The 20419-nt window shown below is 39.4% G+C and overlaps 1 protein-coding gene across 5 annotated transcripts in view; it reads right to left on the bottom strand.

Moving 5' to 3' along the window:
- gramd4a (GRAM domain containing 4a) overlaps positions 1-20419 on the bottom strand; it is a 104714-nt gene that overhangs the window by 12666 nt on the left and 71629 nt on the right. For 4 of the 5 annotated variants that reach the window (XM_055653032.1, XM_055653031.1, XM_055653030.1 and 1 more), the window contains 7 exons: positions 19884-19975; positions 14495-14586; positions 13010-13058; positions 10580-10651; positions 7981-8024; positions 7782-7891; positions 4647-4801 (listed from right to left, as the gene is read on the bottom strand). In XM_055653032.1, coding sequence (XP_055509007.1) covers positions 4647-4801; positions 7782-7891; positions 7981-8024; positions 10580-10651; positions 13010-13058; positions 14495-14586; positions 19884-19975 — 614 coding nt within the window. Of the gene's footprint in view, positions 1-4004; positions 4116-4646; positions 4802-7781; positions 7892-7980; positions 8025-10579; positions 10652-13009; positions 13059-14494; positions 14587-19883; positions 19976-20419 lie in introns of those variants that run through there. The other variant, XM_055653034.1, reaches the window with a different exon arrangement.

The raw sequence follows: 20419 nt of genomic DNA, 5'->3' as shown, positions 1-20419 counted from the left end.
CGGTGGGGTGGGGGAAACTTTTAAATCTCTTCCCTGCACGGGAGACCCAACCTTTTCCCTGTCGGGTCTCCGTTGTCGTTGGGGCCTAGCACCATGGAGCGGCCTCCAGCCGGAACGACCTGGGGGCTCCAGTCGCGGAGCCTGCGGACTTACCGTCGCGGGGCTGGCTGCCCTCGGAGCGTGGGGAGCTGTGGTGGCGAGCGGCTGCAACCGGACTTCGGTGCTTCGGAGGCTCCAGTTGCAGGCCTGTGGACGGTGACATTGGGAGCTCGCGGGTCCCTGTTGGGAGACTGCTTTTCGGAGCTCCCGTGGCGCCAGCTTCTCCTGCCCGAGTGAAGGTGACCCGGGGGGCAGGGCCTGACATCGCCCGGCGTGGACTTAACGGCCACGGACTTGCCATCGCCCGCCGGGGGCTTTAACATCGGGAGAGGATGGAGAGCAGGGGAGAGACAAGACTTTGCCTTCCATCACAGTGAGGAGGAGATTCACTGTGATGGATGTCTGTGTGAATTGAGTTGTAAAATTGTTTCTTTTTGTTGTATGGCTGCAGAAACCAAAATTCCTAATGGAAAAATAAAGTTCATTTGAACTCCAAGATGCAGAGAACAAGTGACTGAGCCTCTTCCAGACTGGGACTGACATAATGACTTCATGCTTCAGAGTGGATCCGGCAACATCTGGCTCCTTACATTTACTTTACTGCACTTAATTGGTGGAAAGAAGACATTGCAAAATAACAAGATTCACAGTCACTTTAAATTAGATTATTTCTATTATTTTACTCCGTGCCTCTCAAAATCCCTTGAACCTTTTACCATCTGCGTCATCATGCTAGCAGGACATTAAAGTTTCAGGATATTATCATGTTTACTCTAAAGGCCAGAAAATAATTGTTAGCATCGTATAACTAATTCTGTTTTCACTGCTTTTCCAAAACTGTTAAGATTATATTCTAACATTGCATTTACAAGATATGGACAAGGAACTGAATTACTTCTTAGGATTCATTAATCCAGGAAAATTCACTGGGAGTAAATTACTAACAGATTCAATAAATTTCCCTCAAACAACATTAATTGCTCGGGATAATTTCAGTATTTGTTAGATTCTGCTATTATATAACATTTTACACACTGGAAAAAACAGCTTAAACAATTTGCACAATGAGAATTTGTACAATAAACTCTCTTGACTTGACTTAATTAGCTCTGCTTGATTGATTAATTCCAAGTCTAAATTTCAACCAGAACATTAAAACAAAAATATGGAATTCCACCTACCAGCATACAATAACTGAAAGGTGTATTTATTGAAGATATAAAATAAATGGTTTGTTTGGGAGAGGAGTGGCGATCAGTGGGACAGAACAGTCACATCAATGCAACACCAAAAGCATCTAAGGAGATGTGCCACAGGAGGGCGCATTTCACACTTTTTCAGCACCAGAAAAATCAAAATATTTGCTGGTATCACTGTACTTGAAAAGCAGAAATGCATGTTTTGTTTTGGCCTCCGAGCCCAGAAAAACAAAATTATATGCATTAAATGAAGAGTTAGATTCCCTCTCTAAAGGTAAACCTTTTTAAACCTTCTATTTCTCATCTGCATTTACAGAATGACCTCACTGCAGAATAAGACAATTTGAATACCATTTTCAGTGTCCATTAGTCACTTTAACTGTGTTATGATATTCTTCTAATGACTAAGAAATGAAGCTCTTAGCTGAATAGACCAATAAGAGCCAATGTTCTGATTTGTGGCTTATTATTCAATTGTGAATTAATCACCGATTTGTCCACTTAAAAGTTTTCACACATAATAAACACTATTCTTGTCTCAGATTCCATCGATCTCTCTGACCATCACCTCAGGATGAACCATACTTTCCATAACATGGGCGTCACCTTCACTCCCAATTTGGACTGCCGTGAGGGAGGTGGGGTGGGGCGGAGAACAATGGACAATGGGGGGGGGGGGGGGGGGAGGAGAACAAAGGTCAATGGGGACCCAGCGCTGGGAACTACTGGGGGGGGGGGGGGGGGGGGGGAGAACAAAAGGGAGAGCTGGAGTGCTTTGTAACTTTGCCAGCGCTGTCAGTGGCTGCTATTTGTATACATTGTGCCTGCAAGCAAAGAATCTCACTGTGCCTAGTCACATGAGAAAACAAAGTATCCCCACTCCCATTTTGAGTTTCAACTCTCTACAATCAACATTACAATCACTGGAGCATTGTTAATCTCTCCCTGTGGTTCTACTTTCCAAAGCCCACATCCATGCCTATCTGCTCTAGACACAAATAATTGATTACTCACCAGAAAAGCTACTCATCCATCACTCTTCGTAACCTGCAGCTCATCTAAAACTCTGTTGTTCAAACTCCATTGACCTACATTTGTCCCTAGTTCCCCAACACCTGCTATTTCTTAACCTGATGTTCAAGTGCCCTGATGGCCCCTTCGCTTTTCCTGCAAACTTCCCCAGTTCTGAAAACCTCAGAACTCTACATTCCTCGAGCTCTCTGCTTATTAACTCGCCAAAAGTCCATCACCCTCTCCCTCCAATTATCCTGAACTGTCGAGGATTGTGTCTCTTTCTTGCCAACTGTTTTACAGATGGATCAAGGTAAAAAAATATATATATATATCATATTTAGTTAATTTGCAAATGTCCTTATTTCTGCAAAGAGCCATGAAATCATGTTGCAGCTTAACAAAACCATGGTTAGACCGCTTTTTAAGTATTGTATACAGTTCTGGTCACCCAATTACAGGACGTATGTGCAGGCCTTGGAGAGGGTGCAGAAGAGGTTTACCAGGATGTTGCCTGCATTAGAGCATATTATCTATAAGGAGAGGTTGGACAAACATTTTCCATGTCCGTCAGAGGTTGAGGGGAGACGAGAGAAGTTCATGAAAGTATGAGAGGCATAGACAAAATAGATAGTCAGAATATATTTCCCAGGTGGAAATGTGAAAGACTAATCAGCTTAGCATTAAGGTCAGAAGGGATAAGCTTAAAAGAGATGTGCATGGCCATTTGTTTTCTAAAGGAGATTAGCAGATGCCTGGAATACAGTGCCAGGGGTGGTGGGGAAACAGACACGATAGTGGCATTAAAGAAGTTTTTCGATAGGCCGGGTATATATTTCGGAAATGGAGGGCAGAAGGGATTGTTTAATTTGGCAACATGTTCAGCACAGGCATGAAGGGGCTGTCTATGTTTGATGTTCTCAATTTGCATCTGGAGGTTCCCAACGTGTACTGTCATTGCCAGTTCTTCTGTCTGGCAGGAAAGGGAGGTGCAGAAGATCAATATTGCTAAGTATATCACTGCAAAAACTAGCAAGGGACTATAACAATATATATTGGATTAGGAAATTATAGAAAATTAGTTGCTTGCTTCAGATTCAAGTTCATATAAATGTAGTTTTTCAAATTACCTATTAATAAAGCAGGTTATTTCCAAAGATTCTTATTAATCCTCTAGGCACATCGACATTTCTATTTTTTTAATTATGTTTCTTATTTGGTTTTTGATCCAAATAAATCATTATGTTTAAAGGACTTTTTCAGCAATTGTATACCTATTTTTTTAATATATAAAGCTCTGGAAGAAGATGTTGTATCTGAATGTCGAACAAAGAAGCGATATCTCCAGTGTACACATCAGCAGTGGCAACAATTTAGCATTTTTTATTTGCCACCACAAAATATTGATATTGTAACAAAATTAAAGGAACATTATTTATTTTAAGCAATGCGTTATATCATTTAATTAATTTAAATGCCTTCACCGACCGAATGGTAAATTCTTTAAAGAAATAAACTTAAAAACTAAAATCTCTTCAAAATAACAGAATTTACTTGCTACATTATACTAAGAATTTTGCTTAATAATTTTCATAATCACATTTTTAGGAAAATGTTTATGGTTCGATCACTGTGAACAGAAAATTATTAAACAATTTAATAGCACTACAGAAAACAAGACAGTAACATGACAACTAGATCACACTTCACTCAAAAAGTAATATCTATTTTATGATTACAAACAATTGCAAAAATACACATATTTAAAAAAATAGACTTAAACCCTACCTTTTCAAACCCTGACAGCTAGCAGAAAAAAGAAACAACAAAACATGTAACAGACAACAAATTATATTACACATAATCTAATTGGAGCTAAACTTAAATAATTAGATTTTTTAAATTATATCTAACCCAGCACTGACTCAATCTCTCTCTCTCACACATAACACACACACACATACTAAATTGCAAACATGTTAAGTACACTGATCAATGGCTGGAACAACAGATTATATCATTCAATTAAGGAAAATATAATTCGATTTTTATTGCATCGTACTTTATTGATTTTATCAACAGATAGCAAGTACAGATTAGAAATTGCTTTGGTGTCATCAGTTCTGCAGAGATTGCAATGAGAGTTGAAAGAAAATTAATAATCAAATTCTACTTCTGCAGTGTTAACAACTATATTATCAGTTCAAATCCCAAATATGATCACTCCAGTAACATTAAAAAAAATTCAAATATATTATCAACTGTATTTAGCCATTAACCAGGACTTTGGGTTAGTTTTTTTTTTAAACATTAGATAATTTAATCAAAAGCACCTACCCTTCTTGTGAGAATAGCGTTTGACCTTTCTTTTAGCTGAGGATCCGTAGGTAAATTCTTCCACACAATATAGGGAGTGTCATATTTTTCTCGAAGCCTTGGACATCGTTTGAAGATAAAGTCAATGAGAAAAAACTTGACTCCTCCATAAAGTCCTGGAGCAGAATGAAGCAATCAATTTTTGAGAGTAATAATCTTGTAAATCGGACACCCAACTATGTATTTTTGTAAAGCCAACGTGTACAGAAATCTATCCCATCCCTTTCACAATAATTCATATTCATAGCTTCTACACAGATGGTTACCTTCAATATTTATTCAATCAAAATCACTGCACTCAGCTTGGGTTCACTAATGTCAAATTGCAATAATTTCCAATGCTTATCATGGTTCACTTGCTTATTTGCTGTATTTAGTTATACCATACAAATGAACATCTAGAGTGAAGTTCTATTAGTGTAGATTTTTACAATAAAATTGAACTGTATGAATTACAATTTAAGAATCGGTATACCAAAGACAATCTGAATTCAGCAGTCTCCCACCAAGCTGCCACCCAGCTTCCTTCAGATGAATATAACAAATATACTTAAATGGAAAAAATAATCTAACAATCTATACATGGTTTTGACCCACTCTATTTTATTGATATCATCTCAGATCTCAGTTGCTCAGGCTCCCTTGCCAGGTAGAAGTCGTTCTTGAAAGAAAACACTGGTTCAATTAGTTGTGGACTTGAAATTGATCCACTAAACAGATTAAACCATAGCCCCAGTATCTCAAATGCTGAATGTGTGAAAAAAAAATATTTGCTGTCAATTCCTTCCAAGGAAACAGATTAATGATTAAAATGACATTTAACAGCAATTTCAAAATAATCAGGAGCAGGTGCAGGCTATTAAGCCCGTTGAGCCTGCTTAGCCATTCAACAGGTACATGGCTGATCTTCTACCTCAAGACATTTTTTTGCCCATATCCTGCGATTTCTTTAATTTCTAGAAATCTATCGATCTGAATCTCAATGATTGTGTTTCCATATCTCTCCAGGATACAGAATTCCAATTATTCAACACAATCATATTCAATCCATGCAACTATTATTACCGCCATTTCCATGTGTTCAAACCTTGCTCTCTGTGGGACATTGTTGAAAGCGTTCTTACTATTCATATGGATTTCACCCTCCTCTCCCAAAAAAAATCACCAAAAAATTAATCAATCAAGATTTTGCTCGATCATATTATCTAAGTGTTTTGACATCACATATTTTATTATAGACTCTCAACATGTCCCAACACTAGGTTAACTGGTCAGTAGTTTCTTGTTTTCTCTCACTCTCCTTTCTTAATGAGCAGACTCATGCATGCCATCCTCAATCTGAGGGAACTATACCAGGCCTCAGCGTTTGAAGTTTGGGTTTATGATTTTCCAAATTGAAAATAGTAACAACAGTAAACACATAATTGTGAATTAACAAAAGCAAATATGTGATCAACCAAATCTCTCAAATTTAAATAAGTGGTGGTTAGACTAACTTATAGTTCACTTAACTGAAGAAATAACAACCTAATGCACCTCAGTGTCTATTACTTGGCACAGCAAATATATATTTATACATATTCCCTGGCATACTCTGAATACTAACAATACTACTGCATTTCTGCACTGAGTTGAGGATAGGTGACAAAACATCCCCCATGATTGTTATCATACATGCCTGCATGGACGTGTTCTCAGTCCTTTACTCCCTATACACTCATGACTGTGCGGCCAAATTCTGCTCTTGCTGGAGAGTTCAGGTTAGTCCAGGGTTCAATTAATTCACATGTTTAAGTTATAAAAGTAACAGATGAGCCCAAGAGAAGGTCAGATACAGACCCAGTTATGGAGATGGAAGTGGGAAGTCCTTACAATCAACACCAATACTGCAATTTATGCCAAAGACAGAAAATACTGGTTTTAGTCTAAAATTTTTATTTGGAGAACATTTCTTCTTATCAAGAACTCTGTGCCTTGGGATCAAAGATAACTCGCTTTTGCTCCATTTTGGGGGATTGAGGTAATTAACGAGGCTAACACGAGAACAAAGACTCTTGGGGCAGGGGGCGGACAAAGGGTAGGAAGTTTGAGGTGGTGGTCATCTTTATGACACCTACACAGGGTCACTGCAACCTCCCAAAGCATGGCCTCAATTGTCCTAAACCCAGCACAAGGGCTTCTTTGCCACTTTGAATGGTCATGGGCCTGAGGTTGCCAGGAGTCTGTGGGGATATGACAATTCAACATCTCCTCGAATCCTTCGTCCACTTGGAAATTTTCTTCTACGACAGAATTCAGAACAATGACTGTATCAGGAGTCTGGTGTCGGACGTGTGAATAACATGACCAGCTAACTGAGAGTAAACAGGGTTCAGTGCACACAAAGCTGGTCAGAGAGAGGATGCTAATGCCAGTTCACTTATGAATATGGAACTCAAAAAATATCCTCCATCATAGTGCCAGAAGAAGTTGGGAACCAGCTTAATAATATAATAATATATCTTTATTGTCATTGAAGAAGAACAACGAGATTAAGATTGCAACCTCCGTATCGATGCTATAACATAAATAAATAAGGTAAAAGTACAAATAGGTCCATGTACACGGAGATTGAAAATTACAGCAGCTGTCACTGTGTTGAGATAAGTTGATTATGGGGACAAAGACAGATTATGGGGGATGCTTAGCAGAATGATTCAGTGCAGTTGTAGATCTAGGGAAAAGGCTATTTCTCAGTCTGGAGGCGCGGGCGTAAAAGGCCTTATAACGTCTGCCAGATGCAAGAATTTCAAACAGACGATGGCAGTAGTGTGTGGAGTCCTTACAGATGCTGATGACTTTTCTGAGACAGCGTGCGTTGCAGAACTGTGCTTTCTTGACCAGTGCAGTGGTGTTACTGGACCACGTGAGATCCTCCGAAATGTGTGTGCCCAGAAACCTGAAGCTAGTTTCTGAAAACCTGAAAACCCTTTTTTGTAACTTTTCTCACAGGGGACACAAAGACATCAATCATAATCAAGGTGCCCAGCTCTTAAACAACACAACTGAAATTAAATAAAAGCTGTAGCAAATGAAAATCATATGACATTTATTTACCTATAATGAGACCGAGAATTCTGTATGGAAAGAAGCAAGATGCAACAAAGAGAAGCCACAAGCCCATGTACAACTTCTGTGTAATTTCTGGATGTACCCACATAAATAAGCTGTAAGAATAAGAAAAGAGATTACAATAGGCAGCACAAACTCTTATCAAATTGTTCTGGTTAGTACAGAGAGCAATTGAAAAACTTACTTCTTAATTTTTTCTAGTACATCTGCCATCTTGCCAAAAAGATTCTGTAATTTAAATTTCAAAAGCTGAATCCACTTGGTTTAAAGATACAAATCTGGCGACTATACATTGGAACATGATCTTTATAAATGTACATATTTACTTAGGATTGAAGAGTTCAACATTATTTTCTTTTGTATAGTTAACAGAATATTACCTTATTAAATAACATGTAATTTTATTATATTCACTTCAAAGTAGGACATACATTTGGAATTCTAAAATAATTACCAGAAAATCACCTTAGGTTCAACTTTAGAATTACGAAACTTATTTTGGTCTTCCATACAATCACAACAAAACTTATTTTTTCTTTAACTTATAAAAGCAAAACAAATAATTTCAATACCACCTCATAACTGCAATAACATTAAAAAAAGACTTGTTTTCTTCCCAATTGTCAAAAGATCAGCAGATTTGTGTCAGAGCAAGCCAGACTTAATCGTGTCATTTATTTCTTAATTTACTTATAACTTATTTTATATTTGCAAGGAACTATATCTTGCTTCTAACATGCTTTGGAATTACTCAATACAGTTCAACAATCCCCCCCCCCCCCCCCCAAGCCATAAGCCATAATGTCAGCTCGCTTAAATTTAACATTAAACCTATTGTTCTATCTTGGGATACTCCCCTCAAAATTCATGGAACAATCTTTGGTATTGCCAACAAAGCTAATCTCATTTAAGTAAAATGACATAAACTAGCTTTGAGAATTTTTAGCTCAGTTGAATAACAGTGATCTCAATCAAAGTTCATCTCCATTGTATCTTAAAATTTGTGGGAAATGATAATGTCCTGACTGCCTACATTGGCAACATTTTCTTAGGGCACAATGACGGCTTCATTGATCTGAAATCTGAGCTCGAAACATTGGCATAATAAGGAACAGAAATGATTGATTTCTGATGATTCTGTGTAAAGAGACCCAGAAGAAAGCATAGGTACCAGAATGGGAAGAGTGATTGTTAATCCGATAATTCTGTAGAACATAAGAGGGAGTGAATTATGCCAAGTCGAGTCTTTTGTCGTATGCACAAGTACAGTGGATTACAGGTACAATGAAAATCTTGCTTGCAACATCATCACAGGCACATTAACTCAGAAAAATACACAAAGATATAACATATACATAAATTGCACAATTACGCAGATCTGGATGATACACAACCACATGGTGGCTGTGCGCTGATTAAGTTACTGAACTAGCAACCTAGAGACAGGTGTTTTAGGTATGGGATTTTAAAACAAACTAATGTGCTTCAGGAGAGGAAATCTGCCTTCCTTTATTGGATGAACCTACAAGGGTAACCTGAAGATTATCCTCCAAGACTTAAACCATCCTGACTTGAAAATGCATCCCCGCTCCTTCAACCTTGCCAAGTCAAAATCCTGAAACTTCCTTCCTTGTGGATATAGCCACACCTCAAATGGTTCAAGACAGCAGCTCACTGCCACCTCCACAAGGACAATTAAATACTAGCTCAGCCTGTGACGCTCACAATCCGAATGAATGGTAAAATGCGACAAGGCCTAGAGTAATGTGATTGATTCGTCAAAACAAATTCAATTGATAATCTGGGAGACCGATAACCTGGGAGATGGTTACATTAGCAAGATCAAGATCTGATTGTTGACTTCAGGAGAGGGAAAGCTTCAAAATTCCAATTCTACTTTCAGATATAGCTACTGCTGTTATGTAGCCAAAAAAACAATCCAATTTGCCTACAGCAGGATCCCATTAAAAAAAAAGCATTGAGGTGAATTACCAGTTACTTGTTTATGGGATGCTAAATAAAATAGTAAATACTGGCTGTAGTAACAATCTTTGCGACGTCTTAAGGTTTTAGTCCTCGATAGTCACTAATATGCTGACTAGGGTTCAGACAGTAATCTTACGCAGTCCACGAGCTCGCCACGAGACATTCAAAGCCGTTGGAAGATGAATATTCCAAAAACACTCTTGATTAATAGTTTCTTTATTGTAGTATACAAAACAGTAAAGTGAAAACCTCTTTCTGTATAAGTACATCGTCTCCCAGCTTATATACGTTTCAATCATACTCGTGATCATGCTCGAAAACTATATCTTCCCCCCTAGTTTTCACCGAACTAAACTAAAAACTATCTAGGAGTCTGCGCCAGAATCCTAGCCACGAACACGCCCCAGACTACGTATAAATCCCACCCACGTAATTACAAGCAGATAAAATCAAAGGTAACTGGATAAAAGTATAATATACTGGGTTAAGCTAAATGGCTACTACACTGGCAAATATATCAATGCTTGGTTCTTCTTGAAATAGATCTCTTGCATCAACTAGGTTAAAGCGTGTTAAAATCAACAAATTCTGCAATTGCCACATGATTCCTTCCATATCGCATGAACTGATGGCCTTTGGACCAGAGCAAAAGTACAGATAATCAAGCAGACACTATAAATTCTCAAAACAATTAAAATGATAAATTAAAATCAGAAAATAACATTTATTTTAATAGCTCATCTGCCACATTACAGTTTTTTTTTGTTGGATATTATGTACAAATGCCTTTAAGCTACCTGTGCTTTTTGTGCTACATCGAGCACCAGCTGGAATTTTTCAGATACAGTGAGATCTTCTTTGGTAGGCTCCTGCAAAGAACAAATACTTTATTCATTTACTAGAATTCTCAAATAATTACCACAGCATACACTGAGTAATGAACACTGCCGAGTATGACAGAGTAATTCAGTGCTTACAGTGCATTCAGAAATTATTCAGACCCCTTCAATTTTTCCACATTTTGTTACTTTACAGCCTTATTTTATCATCAATCTACACACAATACCCCAGAATGAAGTTAAAACAGGTGATTAGAAATGTTTGCAAAGTTATTAAAAATAAATAACAGAAGTATCACAATTACATAAGTATTCAGACCCTTTGCTATGACAGCAAAATTGTCCCCAGACCTCCGAGACAGGATTGTGACGAGACACAGATCTGGGGTAGGGTATAAAACAATTTCTGCAGCATTGCAGGTCCAGAAGAGCACAGTGGCCTTCGTCATTCTTAAATGGAAGAACTTTGGAACCACCAAGATTCTTCATAGAGCTGGCTGCCTGGCCAAACTGAGCAATCGGGGGAGAAGGGCCTTGGTCAAGGAGATGATCAAGAACCCGATGGTCACTCTGACAGAGCTCCAGAGTTTCTTCATTGGTGGAGATGTGAGAACCTTCCAGAAGGACAATTATATCTGCAGCACTCCACAAATCAGGCCTTTATGGTAGAGTGGCAGCCGCTTGGAGTTTGCCAAAAGGCACCTAAAGGACTCCCAGACCATGAGAAACAAAATTCTCTGGTCTGATGAAACCAAGATTGAACTCTTTGGCCTGAATGCCAAATGTCACGTCTGGAGGATACCAGCTACCGTTCATCACATGACCAATACCATACCTACAGTGAAGCAGCATTATGTGGTGGCAGCATTATGCTGTGGGGTTGTTTTTAATCAGCAGGAACTGGGAGACTAGTCAGCATTGATCCTTGATGAAAACCTGCTCCAGAGCATTCTGGACCTCAGACTGGGGCGGCGGTTCACCTTCCAACAGGACAACGACCCTAAGCACATAGCCAAGACAACGCAGGAGTGGCTTCGTGACAAGTCTGTGAATGTCCTTGAGTGACCCAGCCAGATCCTTGAACCCGATCGAACATCTCTGGAGGGACCTGAAAATAGTTGTGCATCAACACTCCACATCCAACCTGACAGAGCATGAGAGGATCTGCAGAGAAGAATGGGAGAAATTACCCAAATACAGGTGTGCCAAGTTTGTAGCGTCATACCCAAGAAAGCTTGAGGCTGTAATCGCTGCCAAAGGTGCCTCAACAAAGTGTTTAAGAAGGAACTGCAGATGCTGGAAAATCAAAGGTAGACAAAAGTGCTGGTGAAACTCAGTGGTCTAAAGAAGGGTTTTGGCCCGAAACGTGGCCTATTTCCTTCGCTCCATAGATGCTGCTGCACCCGCTTAGTTTCTCTAGCACTTTTGTCTACCTGCCTCAACAAAGTACTGAGTAAAGGGTCTGAATACTTAGGTAAATGTGATATTTCAGTTATTTATGTTTAATTACTTTGCAAAAGTTTCTAAACACCTGTTTTCACTTTTTTATTATGGAGTATTGTGTCTAGATTGATGATAACAAAAATGAATTCAATCCATTTTAGAATAAGGCTGTAACGTAACAAAATGTGGAAAAAGTGAAGGTGTCTGAATACTTTCTGAATGTTTAAGAAGGAACTGCAGATGCTGGAAAATCGAAGGTAGACAAAAATGCTGGAGAAACTCAGCGGGTGAGGCAGCATCTATAGCCCATTTCCTTCGCTCCATAGGTGCTGCCTCACTCGCTGAGTTTCTCCAGCATTTTTGTCTACTTTCTGAATGCACTGTATTTGCTCAAAAATTAAGACAAAAACAATCTAAAGTCCTCTCCCCCCACACTCTCTTATTCTTTAAAAGGACATTCATAAGAATGCTGATTATATTCAAAAATTAGAATGTATTTAAAAAAAACATTTTGAATGAACAATGAAGGGTAATGGACAAGATTAAAAGTTTCACCTATTACAAACGTGGTGTTAGGGATGTTCATGTGAAATGTTGTGTTCATGAAAGTTCATTTAATTTATTTTAATTCACTCATTCTGTGAACTGTGAATGTACAATCTTGTGATTATGAATAATCTTGCCAGATTTTGCCGAAGCCAAAACTACATTTGTAAAAGTGAATCAAAATAATTTATTTCATGGATTTTCAACATTCCTTCCAAGAAACAAATCACTTTAGACACTAAGGATTTAGATTGCCCCATATATAACAAATTGCAAAGAAATTGTTTAAAAACAGTAAAAAAAAAAAAAAATCAAATTAGACCTTAATTGATCCACATATATACTAGAGGCTACAACAGTCATATATTAGTTTATAATTGTAATAAATAAGAATACTACCACAGGATCTGACACTTCGGGCACGATGCTCCATTGAATCCTCCAACCCCTGCAAAAGTTCCAAAAAAGTACACAGTTACCAAGGATATGGAACCAAAATCTACAGGACTGACATATTGAAATATGGAATATCAGGATAAGCCAAGGATGATGACAGAAGTTTTATTATCTTTACTCATGTTATAGACTGTTTGCACTTCATTTGGTTGCCTGCGTTATCAAAAATTGCTCTTGTAAAAGTTATTAAATCTTATGGAACATAATTAAGTGGAGGGGGAGGGGGGGGGGCATTGGTTTAAAAGGATATCTTTGCAAAATGTTGACAGTTTAATTGTTCAGTGAGATGAAATGTTTATCAACTCTGGCTTTTCTCACCAGTATTGAGAACAGTATTATCAAAACTGTTTATCTTTCCCCAGCTTCCTCAGATGCACTTGGCTTTTTCTAGCCAGTTGTTGCGTTTAGATTGCTGTGGGGCTGGTCATGAATTTTAACAACATTTTCCAATGGAAGAAAATACTGAAGTACAGGTGCACAACCTTTTATCCGGAGTTCCGGAAACCGAAAAACTCCGAAAACCGGCCATTTTTCCCAGGATGTCGTCTGCACACCAAAGCTCGCGTTTGGCGCCAAACTTGACCCGAAACGACCCACGGTCAACCCAGGTCTGTACTACTGTAGCGGCTGCCTCCTCCCCGGAGACCGGGGAGACACTTAAACATCTGTAAATCATTGCTTAAATGTTAGTCAGTTAGTTTGGAGGGCTTTTTTATGTGGGGGGGGGGGGGGGGGGGGGTGAAGGGGCAAACTTTAATTCTTAGTTCCCTACCTGGTCGGGGAGTCGGGGAGCGGTGAATGCCTTACCGGGTCGCCATGCAGTAAGCTCCGCAGAATGTTGGGAGTCGGCGGCCACAGCGCTCTGGAGCTTACCCGCACGGCGACCCGGTAAGGCATTGCCTGCTGGTATCCCACGCTGCAACGCCGCGGACTCCCAACATTCGCGGAGCTGGGGCTGCGGGCGTCCGGCCGCGGGCGGCGCTGGATTTGGAGCGCCTCGCAGCCAGGGGTAGAGTTGCCGGGGTCGGAGCTCCAACCGGCGCCGCCCGCGGCCGGGCGGAGCCCCCAGCTCCGCGATGTTGGGATTCGCCGACCAGGTAGGGGACTAAGAATTAAAGTTTCCCCCTTCACCCCGACTCCACCACCACCACCACATAAAATCCCTCCAAGCTAACTGACTAACATTTATGCAATGATTTACAATGATTCCCCGGTCTCCGGGGAGGAGGCAGCCGCTCCAGACTTTTCGAGCCGCCCGCGCCACCTACCTAATCTACGCTAAAAATCTTCCATTCGGAAATCCGAAAATGTCCGAAATCCGACAAGTGTCTGGTCCCAAGGCTTTCGGATAAAAGGTTGTGCACCTGTACCATTACATTTCATTAATTTTAGACAACAGTGGAAAGAAAGGAATGGAAAAGTTAATACCTTGCAATGAGATAATTAAGAGACAACCTCAAAATGGCTAGAAACAAGAACATTGGAATGGCCCAGCCATGCCACACAGCATTCATGTAGATCTGAAAAACAAGAGTTTTGTACCAAACAGTTAGATCCCTCTCCCTCCCATATTAGCAGAATGTTTGGGTGGGAGATTGCAACCTTCACTGTTTCGACGAATGCAATCAACCTGGCTTGCACAATCAAATAAGATCAAATAGAACAAGTTGTCCTACAACTTTAGGCTGTGCACGCCATACGCAAGAAGAAGTAGCAGAATGTTAAGCATTCATAAACTAAGTTAATATCTGCAATAAAGCTCACAAATATCAATTTACTGAGCTCACCCAAAAATATTACATTCAAAATGAATACTTTAATAAACTATTTTCAGTGATTAAATTCTCAACATATCAGTGTAAAGGGTTCTTCTTAAGGAGTCGTTCTCTTGGTATTTTTATACCTTAACATTTCTACAAGATCAATTGCATTATCATCAATGTCATAGCTTGACTTTCACTCGAGTGAGTCATGGCCACCATACCAGTGGTCAGAGGCAGCTTAACCAGTGGGAAAATTGGCCAACATTGTTTTGGAGCCAGTCACCAACTGAAAGCCTGTGAGAACCTTGCTTCAGGAAAACTGATGGGTCATTTTTGTTCCTCTGGTTTCAGAAGCAACATTGGAATTCACATCAGTACAAAGTAAGAAGATCAAGAAGAGACTTAAGGGAGTACTGATTAAGATGCTCAGTGGGCCACATATCTATGTGGGGCATAGATAGAGTATTAGTAAAACAACTTCTCATAGCAGAAGTGTCTAAGCGCCTTAGTTTAAGAGGAGAGGAGTGGCTTAGAGGGAATCTGAAAAGTTTTTTTACTTAGAGTACATGGAATCTGCAACACATTATACAAGTGGGTTACGGAACTACAGACCCTCATAACATTTTAGTATCAAGAAAGGTACTTGAAATGCTATTCATCCAAGTGCTGGAAAATGGGATTCGTTTAGATGGGTATTCAATAGTCAATAGTCAACGGGCAGCTTTCGTGCTGTATAACTTTGTCAAATTTGGAGGATAAAAATGCCACACATTAAAGTTTTGCTTTAAGAATTCTATCGAGGGATTGCCTGCATTAACAAATATACTTTATTCTAAGACCTCACATGAACTATCTTCGAATTAATCCCTTGAACATAACCCCTCTGTTATTCATTACATAATAAAGGAAATTCCCTATTTGGAAATCCATATCTCCTTTTCACAGCAGTAATCAAGCAGGCATACATATTATAGTACAATATATTTTACCAACACCACCACTTCCCCCTCTCTCCACACTATCCCATTCCCTCACTCATTCTGCGCATCCTAAACCATATTTATGTAAGTGATGATAATCATAAATATAAGCTGAAGAAGGGTTTTGTCCGGAAACTTTGCCTATTTCCTTCGCTCCATAGATGCTGCCGTACCCACTGAGTTTCTCCAGCAATTTTGTCTACCTATAATCATTTAAATGCAGGAATTGGGACAATAGAGTTCAAAAACGTAACCACATCCCCAAAGTCATCACACTGAGATGGATTGCATTCCCAGTGAACTTCAAAAGAAATTAATGCTTTCCATTTGTTTCCACAGACTGCTTGGGGTGCAGATAATACAGCTTTCTCACAAGGATTTGCGGCAATAACCTCAAACCACTTACTTGAATGGGAAGCCTTCAAGTAAGAATGAGAAGTGACTGAACTGGCACTCTGGTTTGAGGACAACAGCCTCCTCTTGAATGTCATAAAAACGAAGGAGCTGATTGTGGACTTTAGAAAGGCACAACATCCGAGGCCATATACGCCACTGGAGATAAATGGGGCTACTGTGGACAGGGTGAGCTGCTTTAAATACCTGGGAGTCCATATCACAGAGGATCTGACATGAACATCACACGCTGCCGCACTGGTGAGTAAGGCAAGGCAAGGCAGTGCCTTTACCACCTCAGGATCCTTCAGTGCTTCTACTCAGGGGCTGGAGAAAGCATCTTGTCCGGCAACATCACAATCTGGTTTCGGAACTGCTCTGCCCAGGACAAGAAGGCTCTGCCACTACAAGAGTAGTGCGTTCGGCCGAACGCACTATGGGAACTACACTCGCCCCCCTGCAGGAACTATACATCAGAAGGTGCCGATCCAGAACCAGCAATATTATGGGGACCCCTACCACCCCAGCAACGGACTGTTCCAGCTGCTACAGAAATGCAAACGCCTCCGCTGTCATGCTGTGAAAACAGAGGCTGAGACAGAGTTTCTTCCCACAGGCCATTAGGACTGTAAACTCTTATCTCACCAGGGAATAATATACTGTACCAATTTACTGTTGTGTTGTGTCTTTTTAAATTGCTGGAGTTTTTTCTAATATGTAAATACTGACACTGTTCTATTCGGTTCTGTAATTTTTTGCACAATCCGCAGGCATTGCCACTTTCATTTCACTGCACATCTTGTATGTGTATGTGACAAATAAACTTGACTTGACTTGAAGCATTTCATATTCTTTCCATCAAATCTCAAAGTGCCTTGTATTCAATTAAATCCTTGACTTTTGTAATGCAGGAAACATGGCAGCTAATTTTCAAATAGGAAATAGAAATCTTCCACAAACAGTAACATGATGTAACATGTACTATCTTGTCACGTTGGCCAAGAGACTGCGCTATTCACCACTAGAAACTCTTCCTCTTCAAAATAGGATCATCCATCCAAGGGACTGCAATGTCTTCCTCAAAAAAACAATATTTCAGTTTGTGAAAGTTTTCTGCAAAGGCTTCGAAATGGGGCTTAAAACCAAAACCTTCAGACATTGAAGTGCAAATGCTGCCAACTAAGAGACTTAATAGCTTAACACCAGTTATCATCCCGAAAGGCTGATCAATTCAAAGTTAAATTCAACCAAGTGCTACTGTTATAGTTCATAACATTAAAAATAACAACACTATAATGACTCACAAAAACCCCATCTCAAATTCCAATTCAAAAAATAGATGAAGACAATGCAACTGCTTTAGACAAACACTTTCGGAAATTAACATATTGATAAGTTGCCCCTTCTAAATGGAAAACAGCAACTATACTCTCAATATTCAAGAAATGTGTGCATTTGAAACTAGGAAAGTATAGGCCAGCTCCCCTAACATCTGGTGCAGTGAAGTGAGCATGAATTAGAAACTTGAGCTGATTAAAAGCTCAGACATCAAACAAAATTAATAGACATTTTTGGCAAATACCACTCCAGTTGTAGTTAGGAGAATGTTAACTGATGTAATTCAAATGGATTTTCAGAAGACATTCAATACAATTCCTTGGAAAGAACTGTAAACTGAAATTAACATTTACTGAATTAGAGGATAATCTAAATTGGAAGGAAGGGAGTGGTGCCCCATGAGGACCACTGCTTGAGCCTCAATTATTCAGTGGTTATTAATGTTAGATCATGGATAAAAAGCTGTATATCATTTGCTAACAACACAAGCACTATGTGTGATGTAGAAGCAAGCATAAAATTATAAGAAGGTACACAAAATTGCTGGAGAAACTCAGCGGGTGCAGCAGCATCTATGGAGCGAAGGAAATAGACTGACCCTTCTTCAGACTAAATAAGGGTTTCGGCCCGAAACGTCGCCTATTTTCTTCGCTCCATAGATGCTGCTGCACCCGCTGAGATTCTCCAGCAATTTTGTGTACCTTCGATCTTCCAGCATCTGCAGTTCCTTCTTGAACATAAAATTATAAGAACCTTGACACAAAATGTTGTCGTAACTCAGCAGGACAAGCAGCATCTCTGGAGAGAAGGAATGGATGACGTTTCGGGTCGAGGCCCTTTTTCAGAGTCTCAACCTTGAGATAAAACAATATAAGGGCTTGGACACGCAGAAAACATGTTCCCAATGTTGGGGGAGTCTAGAACCAGGGGCCACAGTTTAAGAATAAGGAGTAAGCCATTTAGAACAGAGACGAGGAAACACTTTTTCTCACAGAGAGTGGTGAGTCAGTGGAATTCTCTGCCCCAGAGGGCGGTGGAGGCAGGTTCTCTGGATGCTTTCAAGATAGAGCTAGATAGGGCGTCAGGGGATATGGGGAGAAGGCAGGAACGGGGTACTGATTGGGGATGATCAGACATGATAACATTGAATGGCGGTGCTGGCTCGAAGGGCCAAATGGCCTGCTCCTGCACCTATTGTCTATTGACATCACCCATTCCTTCTCTCCAGAGATGCTGCCTGGCCCGCTGAGTTACTCCAGCATTTTGTGCCTATCTTTGGTTTAAACCAGCATCTGCAGTTCTTCTTACACATAAATTTATAAAACCTTTGCAGATTAACCATACAAGAATGAATGAAGTTCATTAGAGAGTTAAGTGATGGTCACCCATTTTAGACAACAAAAAATATCAAAACTTTAAATAGTAAAAAAAGTAGGATTAGTGAAACTTCAACATGCATAGGACAGATGCATGGAAAATAATCACTAATGGTACGTTAGTCTTTAGAAAGGAAGGGGGTGCTACAATAACCCCCGATGCACTGGTCTGACAATATTGTGAAAAGCAGAGTTCCATAAAAAGAACTGCTGTACATGGAAACCAACACATGATCACACCATGTAACTGGGGTACCAAGGGTCAAAATATGAGAAGGTACTTTATGAATTAGCCTTGAATACCCGAGAACATGTTAATTGACCTTTTTAGAATTAAAAATGCAATGTTTAGAGCGGATTTAAAATATAACAGCAATCTCAGGTGGGATGTCCAAAACAAAAGATTACACCCAGGACCCAGAACATTTAGGAGGGAATTCAGGAAAAGATACTTCAATTTACTAAAAAAAATTCAAAAACTGTACATAACTCTCTCTGACAAAAAAAACTGATTGATGAAAACTGATAATTCTAAATCACTTATTAATTTTGCAATCCAAGAAAAGTTTAGGAATATAGAGCAAAGTCTGTGTACAGTGTTAGATCACAATCTAAATTAATGGGAGAACAAGCTCAAGGAATTGAATAGGCTATATTTATTCTGATGTTCCTCAACAGCGAACAACTATGTTAGTCAGCGAAAACAAATCTCAGCAGTGAAAATAAGACAGTTTCAAGGTAAAAGTATTCATCAACCTAAATTATATAATTGACACTGACAGAAACAGTTGTATGCAATTTCCACAGGTCTCAAATTGCCTGTTGTAACTACAATAGACACCCCCGGAATCTTCAGAGGTTCCACAGAAGTTATGCCAGGTCAGGAATTCCCCCTGGAATCTCTGCATTATTGTATCTCAAAGCAAATGCATTATTACTAAACAAATCCGCACCATTAACTACTTACAATAAAGGCAATTACTGACGTGTATACAGAGTGCCAATTTGATAAGGCTGAAAGGTTCTTTAAGAAACTGGTAACTGGTTTGGCACCTCGTTCTGAAAGTAAATAAAAAAGTGATCCAGTAACTTTTTCTTTAAAATAATTAGATCAATACATTTTTCCATTTCCTTTGTGAACATTTATTGAAATAAAAAATGACTCATTGCTCAGAATCTAGAATAATCTGGTTTAAATTAGAATATTAATTTTAATAAAGTTAATGATAACCACATGTATAATTGAATACAGTGACATCCTGCAACATACAAAGGAATGAATAGCTGAGTTGTAACTAACCCACAGCACAATACTTTGTGAGCTGCACATTGCACAGTGATAGAGTTGGTGCCATCTGTACGGTGCTATCTGGATGCTATCTGTATGGAGTTTGTACATTCACCCCGTGAGTGCAAGGGTTTTCTCTGGTGCTCTGCTTTCCTTCCACATTCCAAAGACATCCAGGTCTGTAGGTTAATTGGCTTCAGTAAAATTGTCCCGAG

Source organism: Leucoraja erinacea, chromosome 22, assembly GCF_028641065.1.
Source record: "Leucoraja erinacea ecotype New England chromosome 22, Leri_hhj_1, whole genome shotgun sequence".
Taxonomy (NCBI): domain Eukaryota; kingdom Metazoa; phylum Chordata; class Chondrichthyes; order Rajiformes; family Rajidae; genus Leucoraja; species Leucoraja erinaceus.
Note: the sequence above shows the minus strand (reverse complement) of the source record. Positions and strands in the feature narration are given on the sequence as shown.